The sequence below is a fragment of the Opisthocomus hoazin genome, chromosome 20, assembly GCF_030867145.1.
Source record: "Opisthocomus hoazin isolate bOpiHoa1 chromosome 20, bOpiHoa1.hap1, whole genome shotgun sequence".
Taxonomy (NCBI): Eukaryota; Metazoa; Chordata; class Aves; order Opisthocomiformes; family Opisthocomidae; genus Opisthocomus; species Opisthocomus hoazin.
Genome location: NC_134433.1, coordinates 15,978,117 through 15,991,464, shown reverse-complemented (window position 1 = coordinate 15,991,464; position 13,348 = coordinate 15,978,117). Strand labels below are relative to the sequence as shown.

The following is a 13,348-nucleotide window of genomic DNA, read 5'->3' as shown; positions in this document are numbered from 1 at the left end:
GGGTTTGCAGCCGCTCGGTGAGCTGGGATGGGGACGTCCCCAACCCTGTCCCCATCCCTGTCCCCAGCCCTGGGCTGCTCTGCTGGGGCATCCGCGGCTCCGCGGGCACTGGCTCGCCCTGAGCTCGCTCTTGCCTGTCTCCCCGAGTGCCGTCACTTCCCAAAGCGCGGGGGCAGGCAAAGGGCAGCGGGGCTGCGCGCGCTCACGAGCCTATTTCTGGCCTCCGTCTCCCTGGGAGGCTATTTTTAGCCCGTGCGTTCTGCTGCTGTTGCCATCCGTAAAGCTGAGAATGTCAAATGCGATATTAAACGAGCAGTGTGAAAGTGAAAAGAAAATGCCAGCGAGGTATTTAATAAATGAAACGTGGAATTTACGTGGGAGGCCAAAGATGCTCTCCAAACATTTGGGGGCGGAGGGAACAAATAAAACCCAAACAAGCTATCGCCAGAATGTTGTTCCCTTGGCACAAGCAGGCTGGTTTGCAAGCTCCTGGTTTTCTAAGGGGGTGTGAAAGTAGCTGGAAAAGAAATGCAGTGGAGTAATTTCTTTTCCTCTAGACCCCGCTGTGATGGAGCTGTTCACGTCGCGGGTGCGGTGGGCCAGGCGCCGGTGAGCGGTGCGATGCGCCGAGCCCGGCCCGGGTGCTTTGCACTGGGAGCCAGGATCTCGAGTCCAGCTCTGGAGCAGCTGACAAAAGCGTTGGGTGGTTTTGAAACAGGCCTGGACGCTGCAGAGCACCTGTGGCTGGTTCTGGCTCTCGTGGTGGGATTTTGTGGGGTTTGCGGGTTTTTGGTTGCGGGGTTTTTTAACGTAGCAGCACTCCTCAGGCTCCTCCCCGGACGGGCAGCCTTCGCTGTGCGGTGACGCTTTGGACGTGTGTGTCGCGTGCCACGTGCCCTTGGGTTTTTGTGCAAATATTTCGCACTCTGAGGCACCTTCATCCCTGGGAAGACTGAAGCGTGCGCCACGTGCGGGAGGGCGCACGGGGCCACCGGTCTCCAAGGTCCCTGCAGTAACCAGGAGCGGAGGACACACGGCGTGCAGCCGGCAAACCACCCCCAGCCTCGCACAGGCATCTTGGGAAGCCACTGGATGCTGTGGAAGGCAGGGGTCAGGCCCCAGATGTGGCTCTGGACCTCGTACATGGTCCTGCTGCCTCTCCCAAGCTCTTTTCAGTGGTGCCCAGTGACAGGACAAGGGGCAGCGGGCACAAACTGAAGCAGAGGAAGCTCCAGCTGAACCCGAGGAAGAACTTCTTCCCTCTGAGGGTGACGGAGCCCTGGCCCAGGCTGCCCAGGGAGGTTGTGGAGTCTCCTTCTCTGGAGATATTCAAGACCCGCCTGGACAAGGTCCTGTGCAGCCTGCTGTAGACGACCCTGCTTCGGCAGGAGGTTGGACTAGATGACCCACAGAGGTCCCTTCCAACCCCTACTATTCTGTGATTCTGTGATTCCAGCTGGTGTCTTGCTGGCGGCGGTGATGGGTTTGCTGGCCGTGTTGGGGGGATCCGTGGAGCGTGGCGTGGGGTAACGCTTGTTGTGCTGCGCGGGTGTCTGCAGGCGTTCGGGGTGTTGGAGGTGGCTGGTTCTGGAGCAGATGTCTTCAGGGAGGCTTGGGCAAACGAGCCTGCCGTCTCTGCGTACAAAGCACCCGGGTCGGGGGGTGGCTGCAGGGCTGAACGTGAGGTGTGGCACTGGCTTGCCCAGAAGGCATGGCAGGGGACAAAGGGGAAAGTTCTAGGGCATGAGAGATTTTCCTGTGGGCATGTGCTTAATCTGGGTCTGGAAATCGCCCTTCTCCTTGTGGAGAGATGGTTTTAGTGCCGTGAGCATGGTCTGATGCTTTTGTGCCGTATCTGCAGAGCACACCAGCTCATCACACCTTGCTGCTCTGCCAGCCCACCGTGGGGGCATCAGCCCTTGTCTTACCCTCAAAGCCAGTAACCAGATTGTGGAGAAACAACCTCCAGTGGCCAGAAGCCAAATGCAGCAGCTCCAGTTCCAGGACCCTACTGCAGTCCCTGGGAAGCTCTGTGGAGCTGGGGTTGTCCCTCCGTTTGACCCATCTGTAGGACCTACCAAAAAGGAGCTGTCGTCGTGGCCGAGGTGTGTGTCACCGAGGCTAGAAGTGGCCCTGCCTCTGGGGACTCTGGCTGCCAGCAGGTCGCAGGAGAGTGCCGCCGCTCCGTGTCTCCTCCTGTGGGATCACGCTCGCAGCTCGTAGGACACCGGACACGCGGCGGGGTGTTGTGGGGAGCGTGTCTGCCGTGCAAAGAGCCGATGGCCGTGGTGATGGGTGCTCTGCGGAGAACCCGTTGCAGCGAGGGCAATGGGACCGGCGCGGGGCGGCAGGTACCCAAGGTGTCACTGGGGTGAGGGAGAGGCAGGAGGTGCGGTGGCTTGGGACAGCCCATGTCCCAGCTGGAGGACGCTGAGGCCGCTCGTAGGCTGGATGCACGCCTGCAGCGTTGCCTTCAAAATGCTTTAAACGATGTCGCTGGGGAGCTGTACAGCTTGCCAGGTTCCCCGCGGGTGGCTGGGTTCTCCAGCCCATGCAGGACAAGGAGCGGCCCGGTGCTGGGTGTCACCGGGTTTTGGGGACAAACTCAGCTGACAAATCGCAAGAAACTCTGGCAGAATCCTCTGCTCACCCGTAGCTGACGATGTCTCCCTGACGCTCTGAGGACGTGGCGTCGCGTTGTCCCCACCCCACCTTTGTGATCTAACGCATTTTTTTAGATGTTAGAACCTTTCTCCTCTTGCCTTTTTGGCAGGACCTGACAAACGCAGATTTCTCCGTCGGAGGAGCGATAGTTTGGGCTGGCCGTGGCATGAGGGACGCGGCGTCGCCGAGGTGGTCGAGTCTCCGTGCGAATGGCACGCTGCTGGCAAGACAGAGTTGCCTTGTCTTTGGGCGGTGAAATGGGGTTCTGTGGGCGTGCGTGCTGCGCTGTCCCGGGCCGAGCCGCGGTTCCCCGGCGGGCTGCGGCCGCGGGGCTGAGCCTGCGGGGCGGGGGGCTGGCAGCCCGCTCTGCTGCGCTGGGGGGGGGTGGCTTTGCCCTCCCCGGCTCAGCCCTCCGGGGTTCTGGTGGCTCTGACCGCTCCGCTTGATGCAAGAGTACCCCAGTGTAACGTTAATTCTCCAAACTAGACTAAACAAAAATAGTGAATTTTAGTTTCCCTGCCTTTTTTTTTTTTTTTTTAGCCTTAGAGTTAAACCTTTCTTTGTGAGGCTGCTGAAAGCGAAGCACATCCCTCGGTCAGGGGAGGCGGAAAAAATCTGGAAGTGATTCAGGTGTGCAGAAGTGCTGAGCGGAAAGTCTGTGCCAGACCCAGATTTCTGTACAGAGCACCCGCGTCGGGCGGGCTCCGGGGGTGACGCGGTACAGAGCTGAGCAACCGACTCGTAAATCCAGAGAGGTTCCCTCTGGGAGCAGCCCCGCTGCACGTCCCGCTTTGCCGGCACACGCGTGGCGTCCCTGCTGCCGCCGGGGTTTTACCCTCCCGGTGACGGTGGCTGCGGGGAGGTGGCGGCTGTCACCATCCCGTTCCCTGTGGAGGAGCAGGCTGGCGTCTGGCAGGAAAGCAGCCTGGCCACTTTTTTCCCCCTTCTGCTTGCTGCCATGGTGCTTCACCTCCCGCGGCCGCGTGAGGAGAGGCTGAGGGAGCTGGGCTTGTTCAGCCTGGAGAGGAGAAGGCTGAGAGGGGACCTTAGAAATGCTGATAAATATCTGCGGGGTGGGGGTCAGGAGGACGGGGTCAGACTCTTTCCAGTGGTGCCCAGCGACAGGACAAGGGGCAACGGGCACAAACTGGAGCAGAGGAAGCTCCAGCTGAACCCGAGGAAGAACTTCTTCCCTCTGAGGGTGCCGGAGCCCTGGCCCAGGCTGCCCAGGGAGGCTGTGGAGTCTCCTTCTCTGGAGATATTCCAGCCCCGCCTGGCCGCGGTGCTGTGCAGCCTGCTCTGGGTGACCCTGCTTGGGCAGGTGGCTGGGCTGGGGGACCCCCAGAGGGCCCTGCCAACCCCTGCCATGCTGGGGTTCTGTGATTCTGTTTGCCCCCCGTGCTGGTGGGATGGTGCCTGGGCAGCTTCTGCAGAGCAGCCCGGGGCCTGGCGCTGCTGGACGGGGAGCCTGACGGACCCCCGAGGTGTGCTCCCGGGGCCGGCATCACCCAGCCCCTGCCGAGGGACCGCGAGCATGGCCGAGCTCCTGGGCCGTCGCTGGCACGTCGTCCCGCCCAGGGGAGGGAGGCTCTGCTGGTAACGGAGAATGGTTTTCCCCTCGATATGGGGTAGATTTGTTTACAAAGGCTTTAGGAATTACTTTTCTTTCCTACTGGGGGCGTTTTCTTCCCCTTGAAATCCCAGTTAAAACTTCTTTGCAGCTCACTGCCGTTCCCTTTATATCCTCGTGTGCTGTGAAAATCATAAATTAGGCTCGTCTTTCCGAGAGCAGCGGTAGGCTGGTTTGTGGTTGCAGAAGCTAATTACTGGGTTATTGTTTCTAACGGCGCTAATCCAGACTTCATTTTCCTGTTAATTGTCCGTCGAGCCAGGCTAGATTGTTTTTATCATCCTGGCTGTTGGCAGCGCGGGCGGCCGCGAGGTGTAACCGATGCCGCCGTGACGCGCGGAGCGGCGGCGAACCCGAGAAATGCGGCTGCGGAATGAAGCGACACGCTTCTGGGGCTGAGCCCCGGCCGTCCGGCTCGAGGCACGGGGTTGGCATCATCCTGCTCAGTGCCCCTGCGATGAAAAAAGAAGCAAAGGACGCTTTGGGAGGGCGTTGGTGCTGCGCGGGGAGGGAGGCTGGCGCTGGTGCTCGGTGTTGCGAAACCCGCTGTCAGGCGGGGGGTGACGCCTCGCTGGGGAGCACTGAACTCTGTCCAGTTCTGCGCTCCCCAGTTCAAGAAAGATGAGGAGCTACTGGAGAGAGTCCAGCGCAGGGCTGCGAGGATGAGGGGACTGGAGCATCTCTCCTACGAGGAGAGGCTGAGGGAGCTGGGCTTGTTCAGCCTGGAGAAGAGAAGGCTGAGAGGGGACCTTAGAAATGCCTCTAAATATCTGCAGGGTGGGTGTCAGGAGGATGGGGCCAAGCTCTTTCCAGTGGTGCCCAGCGACAGGACAAGGGGCAACGGGCACAAACTGAAGCAGAGGAAGCTCCAGCTGAACATGAGGAAGAACTTCTTCCCTCTGAGGGTGACGGAGCCCTGGAACAGGCTGCCCGGGGAGGTTGTCCCGGCTCCCGCTCTGCCCTGCTCCCACTGCCTCCTGCAAGGACCCAGACGCTGCTGGGCAGCAAAGCAGCAGAAGCTGAACTCGGGGAGGATTTCTCTCCAGACTTCGCAGGATGGGGCAGCTGGTTTGCGAGACGCGCCTGTTTCCACGACGCTGGCAGTGTCTGAGCCCTGCAGCTCCGGGAGGTGCTGCGAGCAAGCTGGGTGAATACGGTCTGTGGCGGCTGGCAGCCCAAAGGGGAGGAGTGGGTGGTTTTGTTTCAAATTCTCCCATTACAGCCAGTTAACCTTTATGTTACCTAAATGAAAATTGTGTAAACCCGAAAGTTTTGCTGATGGGGTTGCCTAGGAACAGGCGGTTGGTTTTCATGAGACACTGAACACGCAGTCACCGCCCGGGCTGTTCGCACCGCGACGCTCAGCCGTATGAGCCCACACCCCCGGGTGCGCCGGGGGCGGCTGCCTGCCCGCGCGCCACGCACCCACCTCTGCCCGCTGGAGCGGGCGATGGAGGCGATGCGGGGACCCGACGCTGCGTGGAGCCAGCCCTCCCAGGCCAGCGTGACAGGCAGCCCTGTGGCCGAGCCCCTGCCCGCGGGCTGGCGGTGCCCCGGCCGGGACGGGGGGCTGTGGGCAGCGGGGCTGCGAGCAGCTGTGCCACTGCGGCTGCCCCGGATCACGGCACGGCTGCTCCCACGCCGGTCTGGCCAGCCAGGGGCTGGGGGGAGCGTAGATGTGCAAAGAGGGCGAGAAACTGGTTAAAGAACGAAGTTGGAGGCACGGAGCTCAAACCCCTAGATCCAGCCCGGGACCTGGGCCCTCAGACCAGCGATTCTTGTCGTGCAAACCGTGCGGGAGGGGCAGGCGGTGGCACAGCTCAGGGCTTCCCCATGCAGGGCCGCGCGACCTGTCTGCGCGTTTTCCTTTTGCTCAGAGCGTGGACCGCGGTGTCGAGCCATCGGAATGGCTTGGGGTAGCTCCGGCTGGCTCCGGGCCGGCTTACCGGCACGGCCATAGCACCAGGTCTGCTGGGGGGCGAGTCGGCAGCGCCGGAGCAGGAGGACGTGGAAAAGTGCTTTATTTCTCCCTTTTCCCATCAAAAAAGAGCCTGGGAGCCGGCGCCCAGCGGTGTGGCTGGGGGCCGGGGTCCCACCGCCGGCTGGGCTGGCTCGCTGCCTCGCACGGGGTGCTGGTGGGGGCTCGCGCCGGGGGCCGGGTGGCAAAGAGCAACAGCAAAAGGCAGGAGGAGCGACTGGGAGTGAAAGAATGCAGATCCTTTATTAATAGGGTTTACAGAAATTTTCTGCTGGGTAGAAATATTGATTCTTGATTGCTATTCTAAAAGGAGCTTTTTGTGATGATCACCGGGGGTCGTTTTCTGTTATCGATTGCTGTGCTGGAGACCCCCCGCCATTCATCCCACGCCCACGAGTCCCATGGCGAGGGGACGCGGCGCAGCGTTTCCATCCAGGCAGCGGCTGCAGCCAGCGTTTCTGTCACCCTCCAGCGGGGTCTGGCTCTGTGTGGTTAAGGAGACGTGCACGCGTGCTCTTTCCAATCCCTTTACACTATTCTTAAAGTTCACCTTTGAGGGGGAGGCGGTGTGGGGAGGTAAATGCTAAAAATAAAACTCCCCCCTTAAGTAGATCAGTTCTGCATTTGACATTTACATGGAATTCATTTGCATCTCATTTGTACATGTTTCTGCTCAATAGGTAGAATGTAAGAAAGCACAACCTAAAGAAGTGATGTTTCCACCAGGGACGAGAGGAAGGGCACGTGGATTACCGTATACCATGGACGCTTTTATGCTAGGGATGGGAATGTTGGGTAAGTGCCGTCGCCACCGCACGTCCCCCGCAGCCAGCGGCTCCCGTCTCCGCTCCCTGATCTCCAAACGCCCGGGGCGCAGGGGGGAGCACGTCCTGCACCTCTGCGGGCGCGAGCCTGAAACTTCGGCAGGGGTGGAGTGGGGAAAAGAATCCTGTCTGTGGTAAATGATGAACCCTCCCCCCCCCCCCATCCCGGAATATAAAAATTTGCATTTAAATGGGTGTTTTAAATAGCCTGTTTTACTCGCAAAAATAGAATGATGAAAGATGCAGTGTGTTCATTCTGACTAAAAATGATCTCTCCCCTTTTTTAGAGGAATTGAGTCACACATTATTCCCCTTCTTTTAAAGGTATCTTTGACAGTTCAGCATAGATAATTGAAAATCTTGCCGGTTCTTAAATGGCATGTGAGATGGAGGAAGCAGGGAGAGGTGTAACGGTACAGGTCGCAACAATAATTACAAGTTGCAAGGAGATGGAATGGTATTTTAGTCCAGAGTATTGTGTCCAGAAAATACTAATTAAATGGGATAAATGATATTTAATGGCTGTTTGTGCATGAGGTCTGTTTAGTTATAATTGGTTCTCATTTGTTTCTGCCTAGATAGTTCTTCTTTCTATATAACGTGGCAACCTCTTGATACTCTGTCCTCAGGTTTACTAAGCCACAATCCTGCTGATCCATTGCCAATATGTTTTTTTAAAACTCTGTATATTTTCAACTTTCTGCTCCGTTTGTGTCACTGGCCTCTCCCTCGGTTGTCACCTGCTGTGTCCCTAAAGCACGCAGGAACCAGAGGGCGTCTGGAGGTGTTCCCAGGCAGAAAGGAGCCTTGCCCGGGCTGGCGTCCCCGGTACGTGGCCTCTCCGGGACGCCTGGAATTTTTTGTCCTGGGTTTAGGTGATCGCAGAAACTGAGCGCAAAAACCGGCCTTGAAAGCTGGTGCTCGCTGTCCCGAGCTCTGCCGAGCGGGTCCCTGGGCTGTCTGCGACGCTGGAGGACCCCGAGGCTCCTGGAGCGGGCGTCAGGCCAGAGGACTCAGCTCCTGTGGGGGTCCAGCTCTGACGCCGAGATGTCTGACTTCAGGCCCCACCTGATTTGAGAGGGAAAACTTCCCTGCCACGTTTGCTGTATCTCTGACCGAAGAGTGCTTCTGTCTGTGTGGCTGGAACGACCCGTTTCTGGGACGTGTCATCCAGTTATTGTTTCTCTGTCCCCGTGCTCCACCGCCACCCTGCCCCATAGCGTTTGGAAATTACGTTTTAGTCTTAAAATACGGATCTTCTTCTCGTCAGTCTGTGATTTCGCAGTGCGCTTCAGCGTAGGTACCGTGCTTCTGCTGCTTCGCTCTGTCCCGCTTGCGGTGCCCGAGGTTTGGGGTGGTGGAGGTGGTGCGGGCAGCCGTGCCGGCCCGTCCCACCCGGCTGCTGGAGGAGACAGCCAGGGTCCCCTGGGTGGGCAGACGCTCCCAGGCAGCACCCCTCGTCTGCTCGCCCCGGGCAGAGCCGCCCAGCCCTGCTCCTCGCAGCCGGGCAAGGAGCGAGTGGTGCCGGGGTCCACCCCAGCGACCTGAAGGGAGAACTCAGCCCTCGGTGCGGCGTGATCCGTTCCCACTGGGACTGCCTCTCTGGAAGAAGATGGCCTCAAGCCGCAAGAAGTAAGGGAAGAAGCCCTCAGCGATCGGATCTCCTTCTACGCAGAGCAAGGGCCACGGGCGCCTGCTGGCAAATCCCCGTCCCGCTGCCGTGGGGTGGGTCGGGTCACCCCGACCGGCTCTGCTCCGGCCGGCCTCACGACACCCTCCTGTTAGGCTTCAAATCAGGGTGACCTGCTCAGAATTAATGATTGATTCGTGTTGAAGGCCAGATGCTTCATTATCTGCTCTCGCTGGTTTTTTTATCTTCCCCGTTCCTGCTTGCTGCGGTGGCACCGTGTTCAATATTGAAGTGCCGGACAAGGGAACTGCGGCGCAGGAGAGCGACGCGGTCTGGAGGGCCGCTATGAATCCCCTTGGCACGGGCTGCTGTAGGAGCTGGCTGCCAGGGGCCGACGGGCAGGGGCTCAGCGGGGAGCCCGAATCGCTCCTTCCCGAGGCCGCAGCTCCTCGCCGGCCCCATCCCCGTGGGGAGAGGGGGGTAATTAACCCGTCAAACGACGAGACCCACGAAGCCACGCACCGCCTGGGCCAGCGCCTGCCGCAGCCGAGCAGGATGCCGAGGTCCCGGGCGGCCGGGGCTGCCCTGCCCTGCTCCTCCTGGTAGGTGCCAAGCTGGGCTGAACCAGGGCGGCCGGGGCTGCTCTGGAAGGATTTCTGTACCTGTTTCCAGACGCCCTCGTTCAAGGTCACCTTCTCCAGATGCTGTTCATGGGCAGAGGAGGGAATCGGGGGAACGAACGCACGAGACAACCCAAAGGAAAGAGCGGGGAGCGACTCCCTCCAAAGCTATTAAGGAAGTTGGTCTTTTTCATTAATCACAGCCTCCCCGAGGAGCCTGCAGCAGCCGGGGTCTAAAGGTGCGTCGGCAGCCGCTTCTGCCATGATTTGGTTGATTGGAACAAAATTAAAGTGTTCTTCTGAAAGGATTTTTTGACTTCGAGAGCACAGGCAGGATGAGCCTGCCGCCAGGACTGCTTCTGGGCTGTCTCGGGCTCGGTCTGCTGGCGGGACACGCGCGGCCGCGGGCGAGATCAGGGACGTTAATCAGCCGCTCCACATAAAGAGCGGGCCGGAGTGGTCTCCGTTCCAGTGATCTCTGTCTCCTGGGCAGCCCACCCGGCGGTGGAGCTGCCCCCAGCCCCGGGACGCGTGTGAGCAGGCACCGTGTCCCCCGCAGCCGGCAACACGCGTGGCTGGAGCTGCCTGGGAGCAGCTCGGTGGCCGAGAAGCTGCCACGCACCCAGGAGCCTGCCCGCGGTCCCCTGGTCCCGGTGTGCAGACCAGCAGCCCCGTCACCCGCGAGCGTGTGGACGGTGCTGTGTTGCCCTGTGCCTTTTTGCTCTCTGTTCAGGTCTGTAACCGAAAACTTGAAAAAAAGAGAGAAAAGAAGAAAGCAACCGAGGAGCAGCAGTCATAGCAGCCTGCCCTCCCGTCTGGAGCAGCTCTCTGCGTCTGCGACGTCGCCGCTGCCGTTGCGGTGGTCCCAGCGGGGATGTCCGTCTCTGGAGGTGGCTGTCACGCTGCCCTGCAGCACTCGTTTCTTCTGCCAGTGGGCGTCTGAGACTTAGAATCATAGAATAAAATCATTAAGGTTGGAAAAGACCTGCAAGCTCAGCAAGTCCAACCGTCACCCCATCCCCACCATGCCTGCTAAACCACGTCCCGCAGTGCCACATCTCCACGCTTTTTGAACCCCTCCAGGGATGGTGTTTAATATGAAAGTCGGGCTCTTTTTAACTTCCAAACCCCTGCAGAGGCAGGAGCGCTTGGCCCGTGAAGCTGACACCCCCAGACCGCCGAAACGGCGTCTGGCGGGAGCGCCGGGTGCGGGAGTCCTGCGCGAGGCGGAGCGCGGCCCCGCTGCGCTGCGCGCGTTCAGGCCAGGCGGGCTCAGCTCACGCGTCAGGGGAGCTCGTGCCCTTCGGAGAAAGCCGTTCCTGTTTTCCGTCAGGCTCTGCTCAGCGGAGTAGCGGGGTTCGGAAGGGCAGCCCTCCGTGCGCAGAGGCTTCCCACGCCTCGCCGGGCTCCCGCAGCAGCGGCCGCCGTCGCCATCGCTGGTGCAGCGACCGCGGCCAGCGGCAGCTGAGCTCTTCGGTTCCGTGGAAGCAGGACTTCGTTGGACCAAGGGAGAACCTTCTACAGCAGACGTGTTTCTTCTCCGTAGCTGCTCCCTAGCAGGTGACCACCCCCTGCGTCCGTAGGAGAGGGTTTTTGGTTTCCGTTCGCTCGTGCCGCAGGTGTTTATGTCAAGGTCACGGCACGTTTCTTTTGAGAAAGACCCGGAGCAGCTTTGGCGCAGCGTGGTGCTGTGCTTTGGCAGAAGGCCCATCCCTTTCCTCGCAAAGGACCTGGCCATGCTTTGCGCTGAGCAGCACGGCGAGGCGATGCTTTTCTTACACTTAGTGGAGCATTGGAATTAATTTTGCCGAGGTCCCCAGGCGCCGGTGTGCTCGGTGTTCCGGTGTGTTAACCGTGAGCTTTGTCCATCTTGGATCACCCAATTTAAGAACAAAAGGACATTTCCATTGCCTGGTTCAGTGGTCGTGGCCCCTTCCCCGCTTGGAGCAGAGGAGCCTTTTCTCCCTCCGGAGGTGCTGGTGGCACGGAGGGGGGTCGGGACTCCGGCTGGGGTCTCCGGCCTTTGCAGTGACCTTGTGCGTGTGCCGTGGCGAGCTGCTCGGGCTCCAGGGCCGCGGCTCCCCCGTGCAGAGCGGAAGGTAGGGCAGGATCTGGGCTGCTGCCCGGCTCCGGCACACGGCTGGAAGCTCACCCCGGCTGCAGGGCGAGAGCGTCGGACCCGCTGGGGATGTCGGGGGCGGGAGCCGGGCGGAGGTGGTGGTGTGAAAGCAGTTCTGGTGGTTGGTTTGAGTTCTGCTGCCGTGGACGGGAGGGTCTCGCTTCGCAGGAGGTGACCCAGGCAAAACTTGGATTTTTGGTTTAGCAGCGAGGGATAATTAGAGAGATTGATCATGCCCCAGGACTAGTGAAGCAAATAAACTGTTAGGTGCCCGATGCCAGAAGAGAACGGCATCTAATGGAAATGGTGGGTAGGTCGGCATGGCTGTAATCTGGCTTGATGAAGCACCCACGTGGGCCTGGTGTTAATGCGCTGTTGATATTCAGCCTGGCAATTTCCCCTGTGCAGATCAGGCTTTGACGCGTGAGAGCAGAGCTGGGCACTGCAGCGGTAAATGAAGAGGAAAATTGAAGTAATGTTGTATTATAAATTTATGATTTCATCTGCCTGACCTAGAGAGCACTGAGCGCTGGCGATGCCGGCGAGAGCCCCCCGGGCAGCTCCGCCGGTGCCATCGGACACAGCCGGGTTTGGCCGCTGCTGCCCTGGCTTTGGAGGCAAACGCACCAGGGCAGGGGCATCCCTGACCCCGCGGGGCAGGGCAGGGGAGCAGACGGCATCCACCGCTGAGCTGCCGGCTCCAAAAACACCGCGGGCACGCGGGCGGCTGCCATCCACCGCTGTGCCGGGCCGGCCGGCACCCGGGGACCAAGCGTGCAGACCTCCAGCGCTGCCGGGCCCCCGCAGTCGGATCTGCGTCGGAGTCGTTTGAATCGGGAGAAAACTTCCTTGTTTCCACTTGGCAAGGAGAGGGGCTGCGGTTGGACGCCGCGGAGCGATTTTTCACGGTGGAGCTCGCGGTGGTGTTCATGGCGCTACTTACTTAGCAAACAATCCATTTATCAATGGTGTTGTTCTTAAAAAAAAAAGGAAAAAAGGTTTGTTAAGCTTAACTCTGAAAGATCTGATTTAATGACAGAGGTGATTAATTTCTAAGGGAATCCAGCTGTTGAGCTGTGAAATAAATACACAAGGGCTAAGCGGTGTGTACATAGCGCTGAAAGCCGCAGCGTGCTGTCCGGGGATCGCAGGGCTGCTTTCCCCTGGCACTGCTTAATCCCATAATCAGAATTCATCCGAGCGTTTTTATCTTCCAGTTTTAGGTTATGATTAATAGTATGCTATATGTATATATAAATCTAATCAGAAATGGAGGGACTTGCTGTGGCAGCAGAATGGCTGTACGAAGTAGGAGCGCATTGAGGAATAAATGAAGGCAGCGGCAGGAGACCCCCAGAAGAGCCCCTCGGCTGCTGAAGCTGTTCTCGGGGTACAGCCCCGCTGCTCTGTCGCTGCTGCCGAGACTCCCAGTGGCTTCAGGCAGAGGGAGAGCCAACCCTGTGTGATGGCTGCTTGGTCTGGAGAGGTCTTTCCTGGAGACCGGTGGAGTCTGGGCGGACGCTAACAGCCCGCGGGAAGGTTGCGCAGCAGCCGGAATTGCCCAGGAGAATTCCTGGTTTTGGGAAAACCAGGCAAGGAAGTGCTGGGGATCAGACGTGAGGATACAGGTTTAGGAGGTCTCGGTGCACAGGACAGCTGGTGGCATCGGCCATCCCAGTCGCAGCAAACAGCCGTGGTGGGCCCGGAGAGGACAGCTGCTTCGCGTGCAGGCTGGGAAGGTGAAACACGGGGGGGTCCCAGCGTGTGACCCCGTGGCTGCTGCCAGCCTCTGCCCAGCTGAGCCCCCCTGCCGCCGGGAGGGAAGCCCTCTCCCCTGGCCTCCCTGGCAGAGCTGGCAGGGCTGGCCACTGAGCGGTGGTACC

At 59.8% G+C, this 13,348-nt stretch overlaps 1 protein-coding gene across 15 annotated transcripts in view; it reads left to right on the top strand.

Moving 5' to 3' along the window:
* MSI2 (musashi RNA binding protein 2) overlaps positions 1-13,348 on the top strand; it is a 257,207-nt gene that overhangs the window by 199,895 nt on the left and 43,964 nt on the right. For all 15 annotated transcript variants that reach the window (XM_075440218.1, XM_075440222.1, XM_075440221.1 and 12 more), the window contains one exon: positions 6,953-7,067. In XM_075440218.1, coding sequence (XP_075296333.1) covers positions 6,953-7,067 — 115 coding nt within the window. The remainder of the gene's footprint in view (positions 1-6,952; positions 7,068-13,348) is intronic.